At 48.4% G+C, this 17,301-nt stretch overlaps 4 protein-coding genes across 4 annotated transcripts; 3 read left to right on the top strand and 1 right to left on the bottom strand.

The window, feature by feature from the left end:
• Nucleotides 1-6,906: 6,906 nt before the first annotated feature.
• On the top strand, nucleotides 6,907-8,039 carry PFICI_11542 (uncharacterized protein; the record flags this gene model as incomplete). The annotated part of the gene is made up of 6 exons (XM_007840123.1): nucleotides 6,907-7,157; nucleotides 7,270-7,349; nucleotides 7,509-7,589; nucleotides 7,669-7,708; nucleotides 7,771-7,822; nucleotides 7,887-8,039. 6 exons carry the CDS (start codon nucleotides 6,907-6,909, stop codon nucleotides 8,037-8,039), a joined length of 657 nt encoding a protein of 218 aa, XP_007838314.1.
• A 733-nt stretch (nucleotides 8,040-8,772) lies between these two features.
• PFICI_11543 (uncharacterized protein) lies at nucleotides 8,773-9,750 on the top strand (the record flags this gene model as incomplete). The annotated part of the gene is made up of 1 exon (XM_007840124.1): nucleotides 8,773-9,750. The coding sequence occupies one exon, from the start codon at nucleotides 8,773-8,775 to the stop codon at nucleotides 9,748-9,750; it is 978 nt and encodes a 325-aa protein (XP_007838315.1).
• Nucleotides 9,751-10,142: 392 nt separating this feature from the next.
• Nucleotides 10,143-11,162, bottom strand: PFICI_11544 (uncharacterized protein; the record flags this gene model as incomplete). The annotated part of the gene is made up of 1 exon (XM_007840125.1): nucleotides 10,143-11,162. The coding sequence occupies one exon, from the start codon at nucleotides 11,160-11,162 to the stop codon at nucleotides 10,143-10,145; it is 1,020 nt and encodes a 339-aa protein (XP_007838316.1).
• A 1,159-nt stretch (nucleotides 11,163-12,321) lies between these two features.
• On the top strand, nucleotides 12,322-15,731 carry PFICI_11545 (uncharacterized protein; the record flags this gene model as incomplete). Its single annotated transcript, XM_007840126.1, has 3 exons — nucleotides 12,322-12,441; nucleotides 12,602-12,697; nucleotides 12,762-15,731. 3 exons carry the CDS (start codon nucleotides 12,322-12,324, stop codon nucleotides 15,729-15,731), a joined length of 3,186 nt encoding a protein of 1,061 aa, XP_007838317.1.
• Nucleotides 15,732-17,301: the final 1,570 nt, after the last annotated feature.

A 17,301-nucleotide genomic window follows, 5' to 3' on the forward strand; every position in this document is an offset into this window, starting at 1 on the left:
GACCTTGAGCTCCAAATATGGGATTGGACCTGTGACAGACAAGTGCATACAAGAGCAGTACGAAACAGAATGTTAAGTAACGGCCGTAGCGAGAATGAAATATCTTGGGTTGGAGGCCTGTTTTCTAGTAACGCCAGGGCACTGCCACTGCCCCGGTCATCACTTTTCGAAATCGAAGGAGCCATTCGCAAGGCTGAGCGAGCATCAAGTCTGTACTCTGCCAATTTCCAAAGCCCAAATTAGGACTAGTGTAGGACTGAGCCTCTGCAGTATATAATTGGTTCACCACTCCTTGGAATCGCACCATGCCAAATGCGGTCTTTGGGGTTTCGTGATAAGATTCTGGGGATGTCGTATGCATATCATATGCCAAGGGAACCGTTGTCGATCTCCCACGTTTCTTCTGTTTACGCCATGCCAAAATCGGCCTTTGTATTTTCTCCTTATCTCAACATAAATACTGTAATTACTGATTTTATTGTTTTGAGGCCATCAGCTCAAACGACTGTACCACTTGAAAAAAGAAAATCACGGTCCGATCAACATGCCTGCTTTATCCGATATGCCCAAAATGGACTTTGTAAATGCACTCAAGTGAGGCAAGATTTCGGTAAACGACCGTGTCGAATGAACATTCAACATGCTGCAATATCGCAAGATAAGATCCTCAGTTTTCATCTCCGCAAACACCGAGCTCACTCAGACTTATGGACAATTGGCTTGAGGCAAGGGAAGTATAAATATGTCCTTATTCGTCGACGTTGTAGTTGATTGATCATAACCCAAGCCCGTGTTGTGTCTGTAGTTTTGCAAAGGCAATACCACATCCGTTTCCTACTCATCATCACTTTCTGCTCTTGAGATCAGAACTCCCCTGCAGCTTTTCATCTCAATTTGAGGGACTTGACCCGCAACATAACTACTCAGCATGCCTGGAACCGTTGATTTCACAGCTCCGGGGCAACCTCGCCAAGTCCTAGTCAATCATGACCTTGCTCATATCCGCGTTTCGGCAAAGCACACGAGCTGCAATCATAACGTCAGTAGCCAAGACCCCAGTACCTTCGCATGTAAAGCATTGACTCATCGTATACAGAACAACGATTCTCGTCTAAGTGCAAGTAATCTTGTCGGGCTGTCCACTACATCAATGCCAAGGAATATGCAACAAGCAAACGTCTCAATGAAGTCATTTCATCAGAGCTATCAGATGCAAAGGTGGCAGCAAGAGACTAGAAAAGAGAGTTTTTGGACAAGTGCATAAGTCAGGCATAACCAGAGCCGGAGAGGAAAGAGGCGAGGAGTGGAAAAGTGCAACAGCGATAGTGGTATTGTTTGCTCAACTATGATTATCAGTTACCTTCAAAGAAATGAGCATACCAAAGTAACGAAAGTATTTTTTGATAGTCCTTCCTTAAATGCAAGCCATGCCTCGTAAATAAATGGAGAAAGAGAAAAAGGAAGAGGAGAGAAAAGAGAGAGGCTGTTATGTAAGTAGCTGTGCCTGAGCAGTAGCAACGAGCTTGAGGTTCAAAGCATGAAGCAATAAGTGGTGCTCTAGTGCGGCAAACACCGAACAAAACTATCTTGTAGGGCGTGATTTATTATAATGTGATATGACCAGCGTCTAAAACAAAGAGACGAAATCAAAGCTGGTCTGCGTCTATGAAATTGATGTGTGTACAAACAGATTTGATCACCCTTCCTGTCGTGTCACCCGTAGGGTGCCACACTAGGCAGCTGTGGCTGTGGCTCATTATAGTGGTTGTATTCGTGGTCAAGCTTAAAAGATAATAAGAATATACGACGACACATGTTGTATGAGTTTCCTTCCCACCTGTGAGCAGCAATGTATGCACACTTACAATCCAAGATGAGCAGCTTCTTAACGGACCAGCGAATGTGAAGTATTGACACAGTAACTATAGGCATTATTCTGACTAAAGCGAATGCTCAGAGTTGAAGCTCAAAATTCCCGACAAGGTAAAATTACTATGTCAAGTGTTAGCGTGGGGCAACATCTCACGGTCGCGTACCTCGTGGCCATGTCCATTTCTCGCGGCTTGCGTAGCAGCTGCAACTCAACAAAGTTGGGTATGACGGCCATTTGTGATTAGAGGCCACTCTAATTCTGGGAAATATTGACTGAGATCTCGTGGATAGATGTCACGATCCATCTTAGTACCTTCATCAAAGCACGTGCTGACTGAAGAAATGGCCTGCACCGGCCAACACACGCCAGGCTGTCTGTGACACCTTCGATATTGGCTTCTTCGTTGCTTTTACGCGCGCCAAACTCTACCTGGGCTTTACCTGAGTGCGCCAATCCTTGTGTTCACCACCTTGCCAAGCGAACAACCGAGTTAAGAAACTAGGAATCCATTCCGCATGCGTAATAAAGCTATGTAGAGACTTGATTGTTACAATTAGAGTTGCCTTCGCCTGCTACAGCAGGAGGGTGATAGCTACTTACTGGAGGAGGATTAATACGTGTAGAAGCAGCATAGATGGACAATAGGAGCTATAAAGCGCGATAGCATTTAAAGGGAAAGTACCTTGTGATGAGGCGGCATGGGCAGTAACAACTACCTTAAGTTGGCATTAAAACCAAAATATGGTCATCTCATTGGCATTTCCGAGGAATGACTTAGGCGTGCCTCACCCACATTGCTAGGTGCTCTAAGACTGCTCTTGTGTATGAATGCATGAAACAATCCCTTTGGGATCAAGCGGAGGCTTGATGAAGCACTTGTATTGAGTGGATACAAGTAGTGCGATGGGATGATGGCAGTGCCGAGATTTTGCAACTGTCTATCTTGGGCAGAAATGCCTCAAGCGGAAAATTTGGCAAAGATATCGCTCTGGAGCTGGCCAAGACTGAGCTGCCCACGATTTCCGAGAGCGCCCTCTACGGAGATAACAAATTCCAGACTAGGTGGGAGCTTGAATGGAGAGGAACCCAAAACAGTACATACTACGTGTAGCCAAGGCGCATAGCCAGGAGGTACCTAGGTGTGTATTGTGCTAAGATCATGTCCTTTGAGTATTTTTGTTCGCATCCGCCTTAATGATCTCTTGACTGTTCCTAGGCCGGCCCTTCTTGCAGGAAGAATATAACCCGATATGACTCGCGGCGCAATGCAAGATCACGCGGTTGATATATATGTACCACTCAATTTTCAGCTGCAGAGAGTCTTAAGTCTCAAAGTCTCGAAGCAGTCAGCCTGGGCGGCACGCCGTGCATGCCACCCGGGAGTAAGACAGGATACCTAGGCGGCTGCATGGACGCCAGGCCCGGATGCATGGGTCTCAATGAAGTATTGTACACTGGGGGAGCTGGTGGAGGTGCACACCGGGCCTGTTAAATCTCGCCGCAAGTACAACTTTCCTTCGGTTCTCGCTGCTTTAAACCATAAGGTTGCAGCGCATACCGTCCGCATATCAAGACTCGTGCTTTGATTGGGCTGTTTAATCCGAACACACATAATTTGAAGATACATCATTTGAACACACCACTCAGCCTGCGCGCTGCTATTTCTACATAGAGACAACAAAATCAGCATGTCTATGTTCTTCCTTGAAAGAATCCCAATTGATTCATTGTAAAGGCGGCTTCATTAGGCAACCTACTTCGGTGAAGAGCTGGTGTTCGTTGATATGCCACGTAGGTCAACCAAGATGTCGCCTTTTTCGTTTCGTACATAGGAGGGCCAGGGCCAGTGAGCCGGGAATTCAAGCAACAACTGGCTTTCTACAAAAGATCTATAAATTGTCCTCTTTCGGTGCCGTCACTCAATTCGGATCCACGACTTGATCCAGGACACTTTCCTAAGTCTAGCATTGTCCATACACAAGTCATCCTCAACGCCGGGCTTCTGACATCAAGTTCGCTCAAGCATCCGTAACCTTTCGCCTCTGCTACTGTACATCGCCATAACTCTTCCCAAGCATCATGTCACAAGTGTGCCAAGGTCATGCTGGCCATGACCTTGCTCATATCGGTTCGTGGATCATGGATTCAGACTACGAACATAATGTAAGTTGTCGATTACTAGTCATCGTCATGACATGAAGACCATAGACTCATTTAATATCATAAGAATCACCCCTATCCAACTCGAGCGGCTTCGATCAAAGTGTCTTCGGCACCCATTTCGTCGACGTCCAAAGAAGTCCTTCAATACAAGGCCATGTCGAAGACGTCCTACCAAGGCTACCAAATGGAGCGCTGGGAGAGAGAAACGAAGAAGGAGAGTTCTTGGACCTCTGAACAAGTTTCCTCAAACTAGATGCGAGAAGGTGGACAGCGAAGAGTCGGCAAATAGGAAAAGAATAATATACCTTCACAATCATGGAGGGCTGGTTCGGAACACACTGGGCCAATACATGGGGGATACACATAAGTCTTTGTCTTAACGGCCACTCCGCAACGTGGAGATCAAGTCTAAATACAAGCTATGCTGGAACAGGATTGATTGTGCTTGAATATATCTTGAAATTATTCATAAGGATTGAATTTGTCTTGCTACTATTCTGGTGCTTCCAACAAGAGGCTTTTCCTCTCCTGTCCCATGTCTCAGAATATAGTCAGAAGAACCAAAGAGGACTTTCAGGTCCCATTTTGCGCATCAAGTGCGATCCGTTCTCAATATCAGCCGAGACCCACAGCGAGCCTCCTGGGATCATGGAGGTATTCACACTCACGGCCCCAAGCATCTGACACCACCTTACGAAGCCCTGCATTCATGTCGGCCGCGAAGCAAAATTATGTTACATAGTACTTGATGCAAGGATGCTTGAGCCAACAATCGGTTCCAAATACTCAGCTTGTAAGAAGTCAGGTGGTTTTGAATGCCAATTAGAAAATATTAAAAAAAAAAAAAAAAATCCAGTCTTGTACTCTTTGTATTGATCCTTCTCGTCGGCAAGGGTTTGTACACCGGGTTCTCTCGGAAATTCGTGCACCTACCATAGCGTGTTAGAGACCTTTACTACTTTCCGGCGACTTTGCTAATATAGTCTCGGGCTGAAAAAGTGCGTAGTGGACTTCGCTAAAGTACTTCAGACTATAGTGAAAGCACGAAATTTGGGAGAGAAATCGGTAGCTCTGTTGAATGTTCATGGTGTATCAGGAATGGAGTGCTGTCAATGTAGGCGATACTGTTCATGTGGCTAGTGTAGTGTCGAATACGGAATCTAGGGTGGGCTGTCTGGTGGTTACTTTGCTCACACTACTAAGAAAGATAGCAGGCAGGCGCGAAAAAATACGCTATGGTTGGAGGCACAAAGCGGGTCGGGGCCTCCGTGGGCCAATACCCACGAAACTAGGTAAGTACCTCTGTACCTACCCACGGCAACCACTACTTATTTTTCTTCCTGGCGGCCAGACTACCTATATTCCTGCTGTACCCTGCCTTACCTCCTATCATTTTTTGTATATAGCGAGCTTTGCAGTGATTCTCGGATGTTGCCGAGCCCCAGGCGCGGGATGAGTGGGAAAGTCTCGGGTGGGGCGTTGGGGAGTTGTTACCAGGTCGATTGCCAAAGATATTAGTAGATGATCATTTCTCACTTGTTTTTGGATTATACATGCTCCTTGACACGCCGGTAATAAGGTTGTCGCGTTCTCAGGAACACTACTGTGATTGAATTGCTATTTACAACAATTGTTTACAGTTGTCGCTGGGCCAAATGCATGCCCACTTTTACCTAAGCACTGCACCAAACGAAAGTTGAATCAATAAATCAAAGTCACGAGCATTGACCTTGCAATCGTTCCATTTATCAAGACGCCAACGAGTAACTGTGCTGGTGAGAGTGATTAATGGTGTTACGGCATGTGAAACAACTGAAGATCCAAGACTTGGCGCAATTGTTTGTGATTGAAGAGATACGCATGTCCCCGCCCTCGGCTGGTGATAATAGACTAGCTCCCGAGCCGGTGGTTCCCATTAGCTAAGAAACCACATATAGCATTTGATAATCAAAATGCTTTCACGGAACCACAAAGGTTTCCATCCAACACGGCACTTTGGCGGAGTGGTTAACGCGCTGCCCTGCTATACTCTCGACTATAGAGTCCGCTAGGCAGTTCCTTCGGGAGCGAGTGTTCGAATCACTCAGGTGTCGCTGTACGGGATGAATCAACTATATAGGTTGACTCACATTTTTGTGTTTTTGCGTTAGGAGTCTTGATTGCTCCTATTATACACAGTATAGTGAAGTGAGTGAGTATAATCCTTAGGTGTCGCAGGAAGGAACGACCGACTATAAGTTGGCTCATCTTTTGGCATTGCTGTGTGGGGCCACTTCTCAGCACCTCTCTGACCGCTCCCATTATACATATGGAGGGTGTCCCGTGACCGAGTTTGAATAGGTGATGCGACCAAGAGTTGCATTTAAAGCATCGCTTCAGGACGATCCGTTCCCTCAACGGCAGTTATGGTGTATAGGTGGACACTAACCACCAGATTCAGTATGCGCTGTAGCCAATTGCCGACGTCGACGACAGGGGCCAAGCTGGGCGACTAGGGGTCGCTGTCCAAAAGCAACTGATCTCCGCGTCTAGTTCAAGAGAGGACCATGCTATTCTCATCTTTCTGCTACAACACCGTCACAATGGGTCTACTACCAGCAAGGATAACTTTGGTACGGTCACAACTCTTCCGCTTATCAAGTTGCATGATTGTATTTAAGTTGGTTGCAGTCAAGCTTTTTGATGCGACATTTTGATATGAACAGCAGTCGACCTTAGCCGAACACATGCTGGTAGTCCCTGGAGATCCATTTGACATAAAGTGCCATGTCTGCTCTCGAGATCGAGTTTAACCTTTCACTTCTGCTGTGCTGTATTAATCCAAGATTCTGATAAACGAATTCGTTCCGCTAGCACAAACAGACGTCACGATGCTACCCTTGGTACTGCTCACCTTCTTGAGCCTTGCCAGCCAGGCTTCGGCGGCAACATGGTACTTTCTCCGATACTATACGCCGTCCGGTGCCAAGTTCACCTCCTTCTCCGGAGAGATGGTGATTCCCGCATTACCACAAGCAGGCACATACTATCTCTGGCCCGGATTGCAACCAACCGACAACAGTGGTGTCTACCAGAACGTGCTCGACGGTCGAAGCGGCACCTGGTGGATCGGTTCTGGATGGTATGATTTCTTTTTTTTATTCCTGCTTGATTACGGACATTCAATCTCCATTGAATGCGAGATAGAGAGCCCGTTTCAACTGACGGATATCGGCGCACTAACACTGCAATAGGTGCTGTAGCAACCCGAGTCTGCCCTGGGGGAGCGGTTTCAACACCTATGCCGGAGAAACCGTGACATTCAGCAATACGCGTAAGTATTTACTTTGCTTTTCATTGTCGAGTCGCCGACTCCGGCTAGCATCAAAAATGCGTGCCATCTTGAGCTTTGAATTGGCAATGCACAAGCTTATAACCCATAGTCTAACTACTGAAATGCTAGACGAGAATAATTGCTAACATGAGACCACAGTTAAAAGTGACAACTCTGGCTGGACTTCCACCCTCACCAGATCTGCCAATGGAGCTAGCGTCACCGACACCTTTGCTTTGGGTCAGTTCTACAGTCTCTCCCAGAAAGAAAAGGCGTACTTTGCCTATGATGCCATTTCCCACTAACTGTATCATTTTAGCCGACAAATCCTTCAACCAAGTCTTGTTCGCAATTGAGCTGTGAGTTCTTCCAGTAGTGGCAGGCTAAATCTTGATTCAGCTATACTAATCTCTACTTGCAGGACCGGCGTGAGCTGGGATTTTGGACAACTCGCCTTCAAGAACGTCAGGATCGTGAGTTCATATCTAGCCATGTTCAAGATTTTTTTGCAGCTGCTGACTGATCATCTCTGTATAGACTAGCACCGGAACCGACTCTAGTTGGTGCACTTCGAGTCCTGAGAACTACAATAGTGCTACCACCTACTCTATCAGCGGCGTCTCAGCCAGTGTCAGCGGCAGCACTGTCACTTGCACCATCAGCTCTGTGATTCTGCAAAAGCCAGCCTAAGCCGACGTCTGCTTCCGGGACCCGCGTGTAGCTTGGTCTTACTGGCAATATGCACATCACGATTTTATGGTTATACTATCTTCAATCGGTAACACGAAGTCTAGATACTATGCACAATGCAACGCGAAAACATGATTTTCGCTTATCCATTGCCATTTCTGTATCAAGTCATTGGTGTCATGCTGGTTTCTATGGTGCGTGGTTTCGATGGCGTGTGCGTCAAGGCCGTGCTAGTATCAACTTGCCGCTCGCTGGGTCATACAACACTTTTGGGCGAGAGAATAATCATCTACGTTTCTGTATTCATACTTCATCATAGCGCTGTAACGTAAACCCAACTATGCGCCTATAATGGATGATCAAGGGATTAATTGAATACATATCTTTGTTCTGGGAATGCGCCCATGTGGCACAGCCGAGTTATGCCAGGATCATTGCCTACCTGTATGCCCTACCGCACAGTACTGTGTACACCCAACCCCAGTCGCAGCTGGTGCCTGGCGCTAGACGTCAGCCCGCATACCTATAAATGCGCGAGACACGCCAACAATCATCATTCAGCCTTTTCTCCAACTCTTCTATGTGAGAGATCCGCGGTTCACCCATTCTCAATCTCTAGGATGTGGTGACTACGATAGTTCCTGAGCAGGAGTGCAAACGCTACAGTCCAACTTCTAGGCCATCCAGCTTGGCAAGTCTGCAGGCGGTAGAGCTTCATGCGGGCATCGCCAAAATGAGTTCTCTTGACACACGAGATGCCAGAGCTGCTCGACGAGCCCGACGGGATCAGTCTTCAGCGCAAAACACTTTGGGTCCTTCGCGACTACACTCTGATGCCATGCCGAGGAGCCTTGGTGAGCAAGATACGCAGAATGCCAATGACGAGGAGGTGAGCGAAGACGATACATGTCCCATCTGCCGTCTTCTACTCCACGAACCCGTGACTACTACGTGCAACCATACGCTCTGCAAATTTTGCATGGCGCAATGGGCTTCCGTCTCGCTGGCAGCCCCAATGACCATTGTGGACGTCGACGAAGAACCAGTCGAGTTTGACGCTGTATCCGAGCTCGAGGCGAGATGTCCAATGTGCCGAACCATGACCACTGCGACAGCAAATCCGGCCCTCGCACAGGAGCTCAAGTCGAGATATCCATTGACGCATGGCGAGCGAGAGGCAGAGGCACATGCAGAAGCCGACGGCCTCGGTGGAGATGCCATCCACACCATTACTGTGTACATTGGCAACCGCCATACCCGGATCCCGCCGTCACCAGGTTCCCCGCACAACATACATGACTGGACATTCTTCGTGCGCCCGAGTAGAACCGACATTGTCGAAGAGGTTCACATCTTTCTGCATCCAACCTTTCGACAGAATCGGGTCGTCAGACAACGCCCTCCCTACCAAATCTCGCGAGTGGGCTGGGGTATCTTTACCATTACCGCATCTGTTGTCCTCAAAGCGGGCTACTCCTGGGTCTCGGATGACGCCCAGGACTCTCCGGATGGCGCAGTCAAGGGCGTGTTGCCCCTCGAGTGGATGTTGGACTTTGATGGCTTTGGTGGCAAGGGAAGCATGGGGAGGTGTCGCCTTAAGGTCAAGAATGACCGTGACTGGGATGGTGTTAGTGAAGAAGAGGAACGGGATCAAAGAGAGTGGGGCAGGATGATTCGCCAATATGAACGAGATGGACGATATGAACCATGAGGGTAATAAAGTGGATAATCAAGTCGGACCGTTCTTGACTCCCATACAAATTTCGCTGTTCGGCTCAAGATCTTGCCACTGAGGGAAGTGAGAGAAGACTTAAAACTAAAAACTAAAACTTGGAGCTCATGAGCCTTAAGAAGTGAAAGGTGGACTTGATCCAGTGCATGAGTAAAACATGATGTCAAATTCACTAATCGGGTCAATACAGAACCTGGAAGCCCATAATTCATGTAGCCGTCTCATACCACGGCCATCCTCATCAGTCCAATAATTATCCAGCCTTAAGCTTCCGCACTATCCATCGCAAGGCATTTACCAGTCTTGAGCCTCCAAGAACGGGTTTTTCTTATGCCTTCGGGGTATGTCCCTAGTCGTGTCTTTGCTGCCATCTAGTGATTGCGCTCACCGAGGTAGGATTGCATCTCCATCACTTCCCGAGTAATATCCTCCAACGTGTGCTTGAGATAGCGACGGTGCATCTCGTCTTGGCGAATGTAATGCTCAATCTCCTCAATTGTCTGTCTGACACTCCCCGTTGAGGATCCGAATCGTGGAGGACGCGGCATACTCCCTAGGGGAAGGAGCTCGACTCTTGGGGGGCCTGGAGACTTGGTGAAGGGACTTGCAACGAATGAAGCACGGTCACTCAAGTTGTTGACAGGAGGACGCGGTGGACCATGCTCAAAGTCAAGGGTGCAGGAGCTGGCGCGAGAATCGATGGGCTCGATCGCCAAGCCAATTGTCAAGTCGTCTTCAATGAGTATGGGGTTCTCTTTGGTCATGCCGTCGGCTAGGCGCTTCTTGCGTCTTCTTTGACGACCACTAACATGTCTGATCTGACAATCATCGCTGCTTCCCTCTTGACCACTGGTTCTTCTACTCTGGTCATTGGCCGGGTCAGCCCGAGGGAAAGGCCGAAGGCCTTTAGGTTGATGGTAAGCTTGATAAGCTTCAAGTAGACTTGGAGAATGCGGTTGCTTTGCGATCCAGGATATCCAGGGGAAGTTTCCATATTGGGATGGATCATTTATAGGTTCATCATATGGTGCATCGTGCAATGGCGTCTCCTGTAATGAAAAGGAGGTGTGTGTCTTGTGGCCGTCAGAAAAACCTGGGTAAGTGCTCATGGGGCCAAGGCTGCTGAGATTATTGGAGTCGACGCTTCGTCCATAGTAGGGAGTGATGAGATCTATGCGCTGATGGGGCCAGGGACTGATGGGCAACACACATGGGCGATGGTAACCCACTGGTGGGCGCGATGAGCCCAAGTCTGCTGGACCACCTTGGCCATTGCCGTGTTCGTCTCCTCGACTCTTGTTCTTATCACCCTTTGGATCTGGGCAATGCAGGTCGAGTAACTTTAACACAGGATCAGTGTCATCATCGTCTTGGGGGTATACGAAAGCCATCGCTGTTGGATCACACGAGAACCTGTTGGCATAGTCTTGTGTCCAAGAATCAAGAAAATTGTGGAAAGGAAATGATATAAATATAATTAAGAAAAAGACTAAATGGCCAAAAATTGTATTTACTCAGGTTACGATTGTTGAGGCCTTTCTGAGGCGCCAAATCATTTCACCTAGTTATTGCCCACGGCTTTAAATAGACGTCTTTGCTTGGGCATCAACAAACCAAGCAGAGCCTCACACTAGAGGAAAAAGCTACCATCCCGTGCAGAGGCAATGGATATCTGCCGGTTCACGGCTCATAATAAATGTAAAAATGTAAGTCTTATATTAGGCATTGAATTACCCTCTCTTTAAGTAAATAGCCGCCTAGAAAAGATGAAGGAAAGGTAACAGAGAAAAAGACATTCTTCTTCCTTGGCAGAAAAAATAATGATGATGACTGACATTGTTGGCCCTAGCGTGAACCATCAAGACTTCTCATACTCAAGAAAACTTGCAATTCATCAAGTAATTCAGGTCCTGCCATCACTTGGACTGGTAATCGCATTATTTGGCATTCACACGAACATAGAACTCACCTGGCAACCCAATCGACGGTCAGTCACACAATCATACGAACTAAGCCTTTAATTTAACATGAACACAAGAAAATGAAGAGTTGAAACTTCAGTTGAAGGCCGAGGTAGAACTGAGGGAAGGGGGAAAAAGCCTTGCCTTCCCTACCTCGCGTATACCATTCGTCCACCAACAGCGTTAATCCTTGTTATGTGACCGTGACTGCCTTTCATATATTAACAAATGGAACGGTTCGTGCTAGGCAACAGCCACTTGTTGCAGCAACTTCATACCTGCTAAAAACTAGACGCATTTAGCTTGAATTAGCTGTCTCTCACTCGAGCAACCACTTTAAGGCCCGGCCTCAATCACATGATCTGGCGTCAAGACTAACACGCGTCCTAAATTTCCAAGTTCTCTTTGTTCACGCAAACGCTGGGATAATTTTTTTTGTTTCACGCCTCGCCTGTAGGCGAGGAAGTAGGCAACTACACTTTCCACCACTTGGCTCTGTTCTCAAATTATCCCAGCCTGCAACTCGAGAGCTTTCGAGGTTTGCCCATAACTACGAAGCACCGACCAATCGGTATGATTTTGTTGCACAATGGCGGCCAAGCCAAAATCGGTCCAAGCCGCCGAGAAAAGAGCTTATGATGGCCAGAATGAAAGTCAAGACTCTCAGACCCTGATGGAGAGATATCATAGCGAGCATGGGATTGGAACGGTAAGAAAAGCATTAACCGCCTCTCGTGCCGCCCATGTTGGCTAATTTGTCGCCTTTGTAGCTAAGCTCTTCGCCAATGATACACCACGATCCAGTTAGTAAGTATTTCATCAATTTTACGTTTCTACTCAAATCATATTGTCGCTTTTTGTGCTTGAAGACCGACCCCATGTTGAACAAGAGTGCTGGTTCGCTAAACTTTAAAGATGTGAACGCAAAAGTCGAGTCAGCGGCTCAGTCTACAAGGGTCGGAAAGGTAAAGTACCATCCCCTGTTCCCCGATCGGCGCTAGGGGTGGCACTGACAGGAAACCCCCACAGTCCACTAAATTGCCCAACGACGACGCGCTGGAACCCGAAACGCGTCCCATCGACAGTCTCCCTCTCGCTTTCAATTCCGACCACAGGCCATGTAGTAGCTACAAAGCCTCATCCCCTCGTTCATCGCACGCTCTGGAGACCGGCAGATCGCAAGGGCAGCTTCAAACTCTACGTGATGCTGGGTTATTTTCCGCCATTGTCGATCGACCGAGTCTGTTGACGAAAAATGGTGTTCTTCGCCCAGTTGCGCCACCCAAAGTTGCCGGCCCACTGAGGACAGAGACCTTGAAGAACAGGAAGATGGACGACCTTTCGCCCGAGTCTCCGACTCAATCAAACGATGGCAGGAGCTACGAGCAATACCGAAGCTACTATGAACCCGGCCTTGCGTCCTCTCAACCATCCAAAGAGCAAGAACAACAAAGGCCCTCCGGGCTTATCGACCAGGCAGAGTCGCAAATATCCCGGGCAAGCAGCTCACACGAGCACCGAACATTACATGAAGACGAAACAGGGGCTGTCAAATTTGACTGGAATCCTCTCGAGAATGATGGCCACGATGAGGTCACACCATCAGAGTTGACAGGCACGTCGCAGCCAAATGCTATTGCAGGGTCGGCTCTTGAACGGGGTGGTATGCCGGCGCCGACTATGCTTCCTCCAGAGACACCGCTGGTCCCCTCGCGAATGTTCCAGTCAAATGGAACAGCCAGTGACTTGATGGGGGCTTCGCAGCTCTTCCAGCAGACGCAGTTCACCTCAGGTGCCAAGAAGTTAGCCTCGCCCACCTCTTCGCGACCGTCGCCCATGATATTCAATCATAATACAATTTCTCCGAATAATGCCTCCTCTCCTCTTAAAGACCGTGGATTACGCACATCACCTCTACAAGGCCCAGTTACAAGTCCGGCGTGTTCTGCCCCGGCTACTTCATCGGTTGTCAAACCACGCGAACAACAGGAACCGGACATTGTCCTAGAAACTATTCCAGGATCGCCTAATGCATTTCAGTCGAAACTGAGACACCGGCCTGACCCCATCGGTGACTATGCACCTATTCGAAACTCACCAGATCCCTACAATACCCTAGATAGGTCTCAAGACCAGACAGATTCGGATGATGACAATTCACAAGAGCGCCGTCGGCTCGCGAGGCAAAGACAAGAGAGGGCAAACAGATCTTTGACAAACATCACTCTGCCAAAGCAATGTAGCAAAGATAACATCGAAGTACCTTCCACCAATCGAAGGAAAAAGAACGCCCTTGCCCAGTCCACAGTCGCCTCGTCCATTGAAGTCATCAAGCCCCGTCTACGCCCCGACGTAACGAGTGGACACGACTCACAGGAAACTGTTGCAGATTCGCAGGAAGTTTCGGGGACAACTATCGGAGTGCCAAACTCAGAAGAATCGCCAGCCGAAAAGATAATTATAGACGTGGCGAAGGAAGATGTGCACTCGGAGCTTCCTTCTGCCCCCCAGCAGAGCGATGAGACGAATGAGACGAATGGAACCAAAGAGACCATTCCAGAGACCAGTCCTCCTGGCAGCCGGCTTCCAAAACGGAGCACACAACCTACCAAAGTCAATTCTACCGAACAGCGGACTCTACGTTCGTCGGGAAGAATTAATCAAAGCAGCCGACTCAGCTCTGAGGAGACGAGAGAAGTCCCTTCCTCGCCGCCACTCCCGGCACCAATCGCAGCTTCTACGCAGGGCCCTCCCCGCCGGTCGTCTAAGTCACGGCCTGCGGCCACTCCCATCCCTCCGAATTCAGCCGGCGCCGTCAGTGAAAATGGGCCACCCACGACCTCGTCTACGTTGACTGTCCTGACCGAGACACCGCAACCCACATCCAGTAGTACGCCAAACACAGATACAAACGATGTGCAAGAGTCTGAGAACAGGGACCATGTGCCTACGGCAAACAACCTTGACTTGTCATCACCAGCGGCAGCGAAGAATAGCCGCCAAAAGCCCACAAGGCTCAAGACCTACTCATCCCCGCGAAACAAACGCCACGCTTCTGTCTCGACGGATGAACTGGCATTTTCAACGCCAAACTCAGCTCTCGCAGGGCGGACGTCTCGCTCGTTTCTGCGCAAGTCAGTCAATGAAACACGACAGCATCATTCCAACGCGGGCCTTTTTCATGGCATGACATTTGCTACGTCCTTTCAGTCAGATCGGGAGAAGCAGTCGGTTGAGAAGATGATCACTGCAGGTGGTGGTACCATTGTTACCAAGGGATTTGATGACCTTGTCGAAGTTGGTCCCTTGGAGTCTGATGAAATTCCACGCATACGATACGGCCAAAACCTTGGTTTCGCAGCTCTCATCACGGACACACACTCAAGAAAGCCAAAATACATGCAGGCTCTTGCACTGGGTCTACCATGCTTATCCTGGAAATGGATATCTGAGTGTACTCAAGAAAGCGAAGTCGTAGACTGGTCCACGTACCTGCTCGCTGCTGGTCACAGCCAAGTGCTAGGCACAATTCGTTCCAGACCGCTAGACTTGTACGACGCCAAGACCACAAGCATCGAGAGGATCATTGAGAAACGGCCTAGAATGCTGATTGGCTCAAAGATCCTATTGGTGATGAAGAAATCAAAGAGAGAGGAAGAGAAACGTATGCAGTATGTCTTCCTCGCTCAAGTTCTTGGAGCTTCTTTACACCGAGTCAGCACATTGGAAGAAGCAAGAGCAGAGCTCAAAAAGAACGAAGACGCCGGAAATGCTTTTGACTGGGTCTATGTTGATGGACATCCTACCGAAGCGGAAAAGATCCTATTCGGTCAAGGGCTACTGCCTTCGAAGAAGCGAAAGATACAGAGCACGGTCGATAGCGCAGAGGAGCAGCCATGCCCAAAGCGAGTCAGGACTCTTACAGACGAGTTGGTTGTGCAGAGCCTCATCCTTGGGAGAATGGTCAAGGATGGAGAGTTGGGTGCTACGTCGTCATGATGCATATGCTTTTTCTGATTTATGATTTCCTATAAAAAAATGGCTGTCGAGCGTTGTTACCACTATTGAGATGTATTTGGTTGGAGTTCAGGTCTGCGCACTGGAGGAAGTGCTTACAGTGTACATTATCATATGTGCTAGTAGTCACAAGCTCTGGTACCGTATAAAGCATTTAGATACCACAGGAAGTACGCAAACAAGGCGGAAACCTCTTGTAATCAATTATATTCATCATGACAATGGTAGTGTGTGGGATTCATGTAGCTAGCAATTTCCAATCTCTGTGCTGCGCTCTTGGAAATCATCGAGGTCCATATAGCAGCCACGATGTAGCAAAGATTAACCAATGCCGGAAAAACATCTGCCATGCTTTCTATCGACTAGAATGACATGACTTGGCGTAGATTGATGCAGAAGATTGGACGACGGGATTCTATAGTCTCATGCCAAGCCACTGCCTAGACAAACCTTATCTCAGCATGCACGCACGCGCTCAGGCGATTTGCAACCACGAGGGTAAATGGTCAGATATTCCCAACCGATCCCCCGATGCCCAGCCCTTGAGGGTTTTCACGATGATAAGAAGAATCAATGGTTTTACATGGTAGAAAAGCCAGAAAAAGGCGCGTTTGTCCGGCCCTTTTCCACCCCCCTGTGCCATGTAGCAATAGTGCCCAAGCGGAGCGCCGACGATACCGCAAGACGTTCCATTGTTGGTAGGATGGAAGGGATAAGAAGAAAAAAAAAAAAAGTGTTTACTGCCTTGGTTTTTGGTGTCCATTTTCCTCTTCCTTTGTCGCCATCCTCCGCTTGCTACCTAGAACTTACCAATGGCTTACATGTCCGCTACCGCCACGGGGCGGCCAAGATGTCGTTGGATGCGTGTAAGCTTGCAGAAGGGACAGGGTCTCGAGACTTCGGCAGTTCTTTTTGTGCATGGTGTAAATGGGCATTCAAAAAAGTTAGGTGGTAGGGTTTAAAAAAAAAATGCAAGATCACGATACACGTTGCGCCCAGGTTTTGGGTTAGAGGGGGCATCCCGCCGCCCTCTCGTCTATTGTCTGCGTCGGAGCATTAACACCTCGCCAAAGCAAGCAGGAAGCACTCGCAAACACCTAACGGGATGCGGGCGGAAGGGTGGTCCGGAGGAAGGCGTGAAGTGAGTAGTACGATGTACATAGTAGGAGGGAAAGAGGAAAAAAAGAACAAGACTAGGGGCGGAGATCGAGATCCTTGGAGAGGATCGGAAAATATTTGCTCGGTCCTTGGCTTGGGTTTCTTTCTATTCTTTCCGCCGGCCCTTGTTTTTATGGTTAAAACCGTTGCGTCTCAGTAAGGAGGAAAAAAAGACTCCTGTCGTGCTGTGTGAACCAGACCAAACAGTGGGAAAGGGAGGACAAAATCTTGGAAAAAGTTGGTTGTTCGACACTTCAGTCCGGTCTTGGCTATGCCGCGTTTGGCCTAGTGCCAGGAACGTGGTTCCCGCCGGAAGAGGCAACATTGAATGTTCGCGCGGAATTTTGGTTGGCGCAAGGGCAAGGAGTGTTTGGATATAGGCTTGGCAACGCTG

The sequence above is a fragment of the Pestalotiopsis fici genome (genome assembly GCF_000516985.1).
Source record: "Pestalotiopsis fici W106-1 unplaced genomic scaffold PFICI_Scf_9, whole genome shotgun sequence".
In the NCBI taxonomy this organism is placed as follows: Eukaryota; Fungi; Ascomycota; class Sordariomycetes; order Amphisphaeriales; family Sporocadaceae; genus Pestalotiopsis; species Pestalotiopsis fici.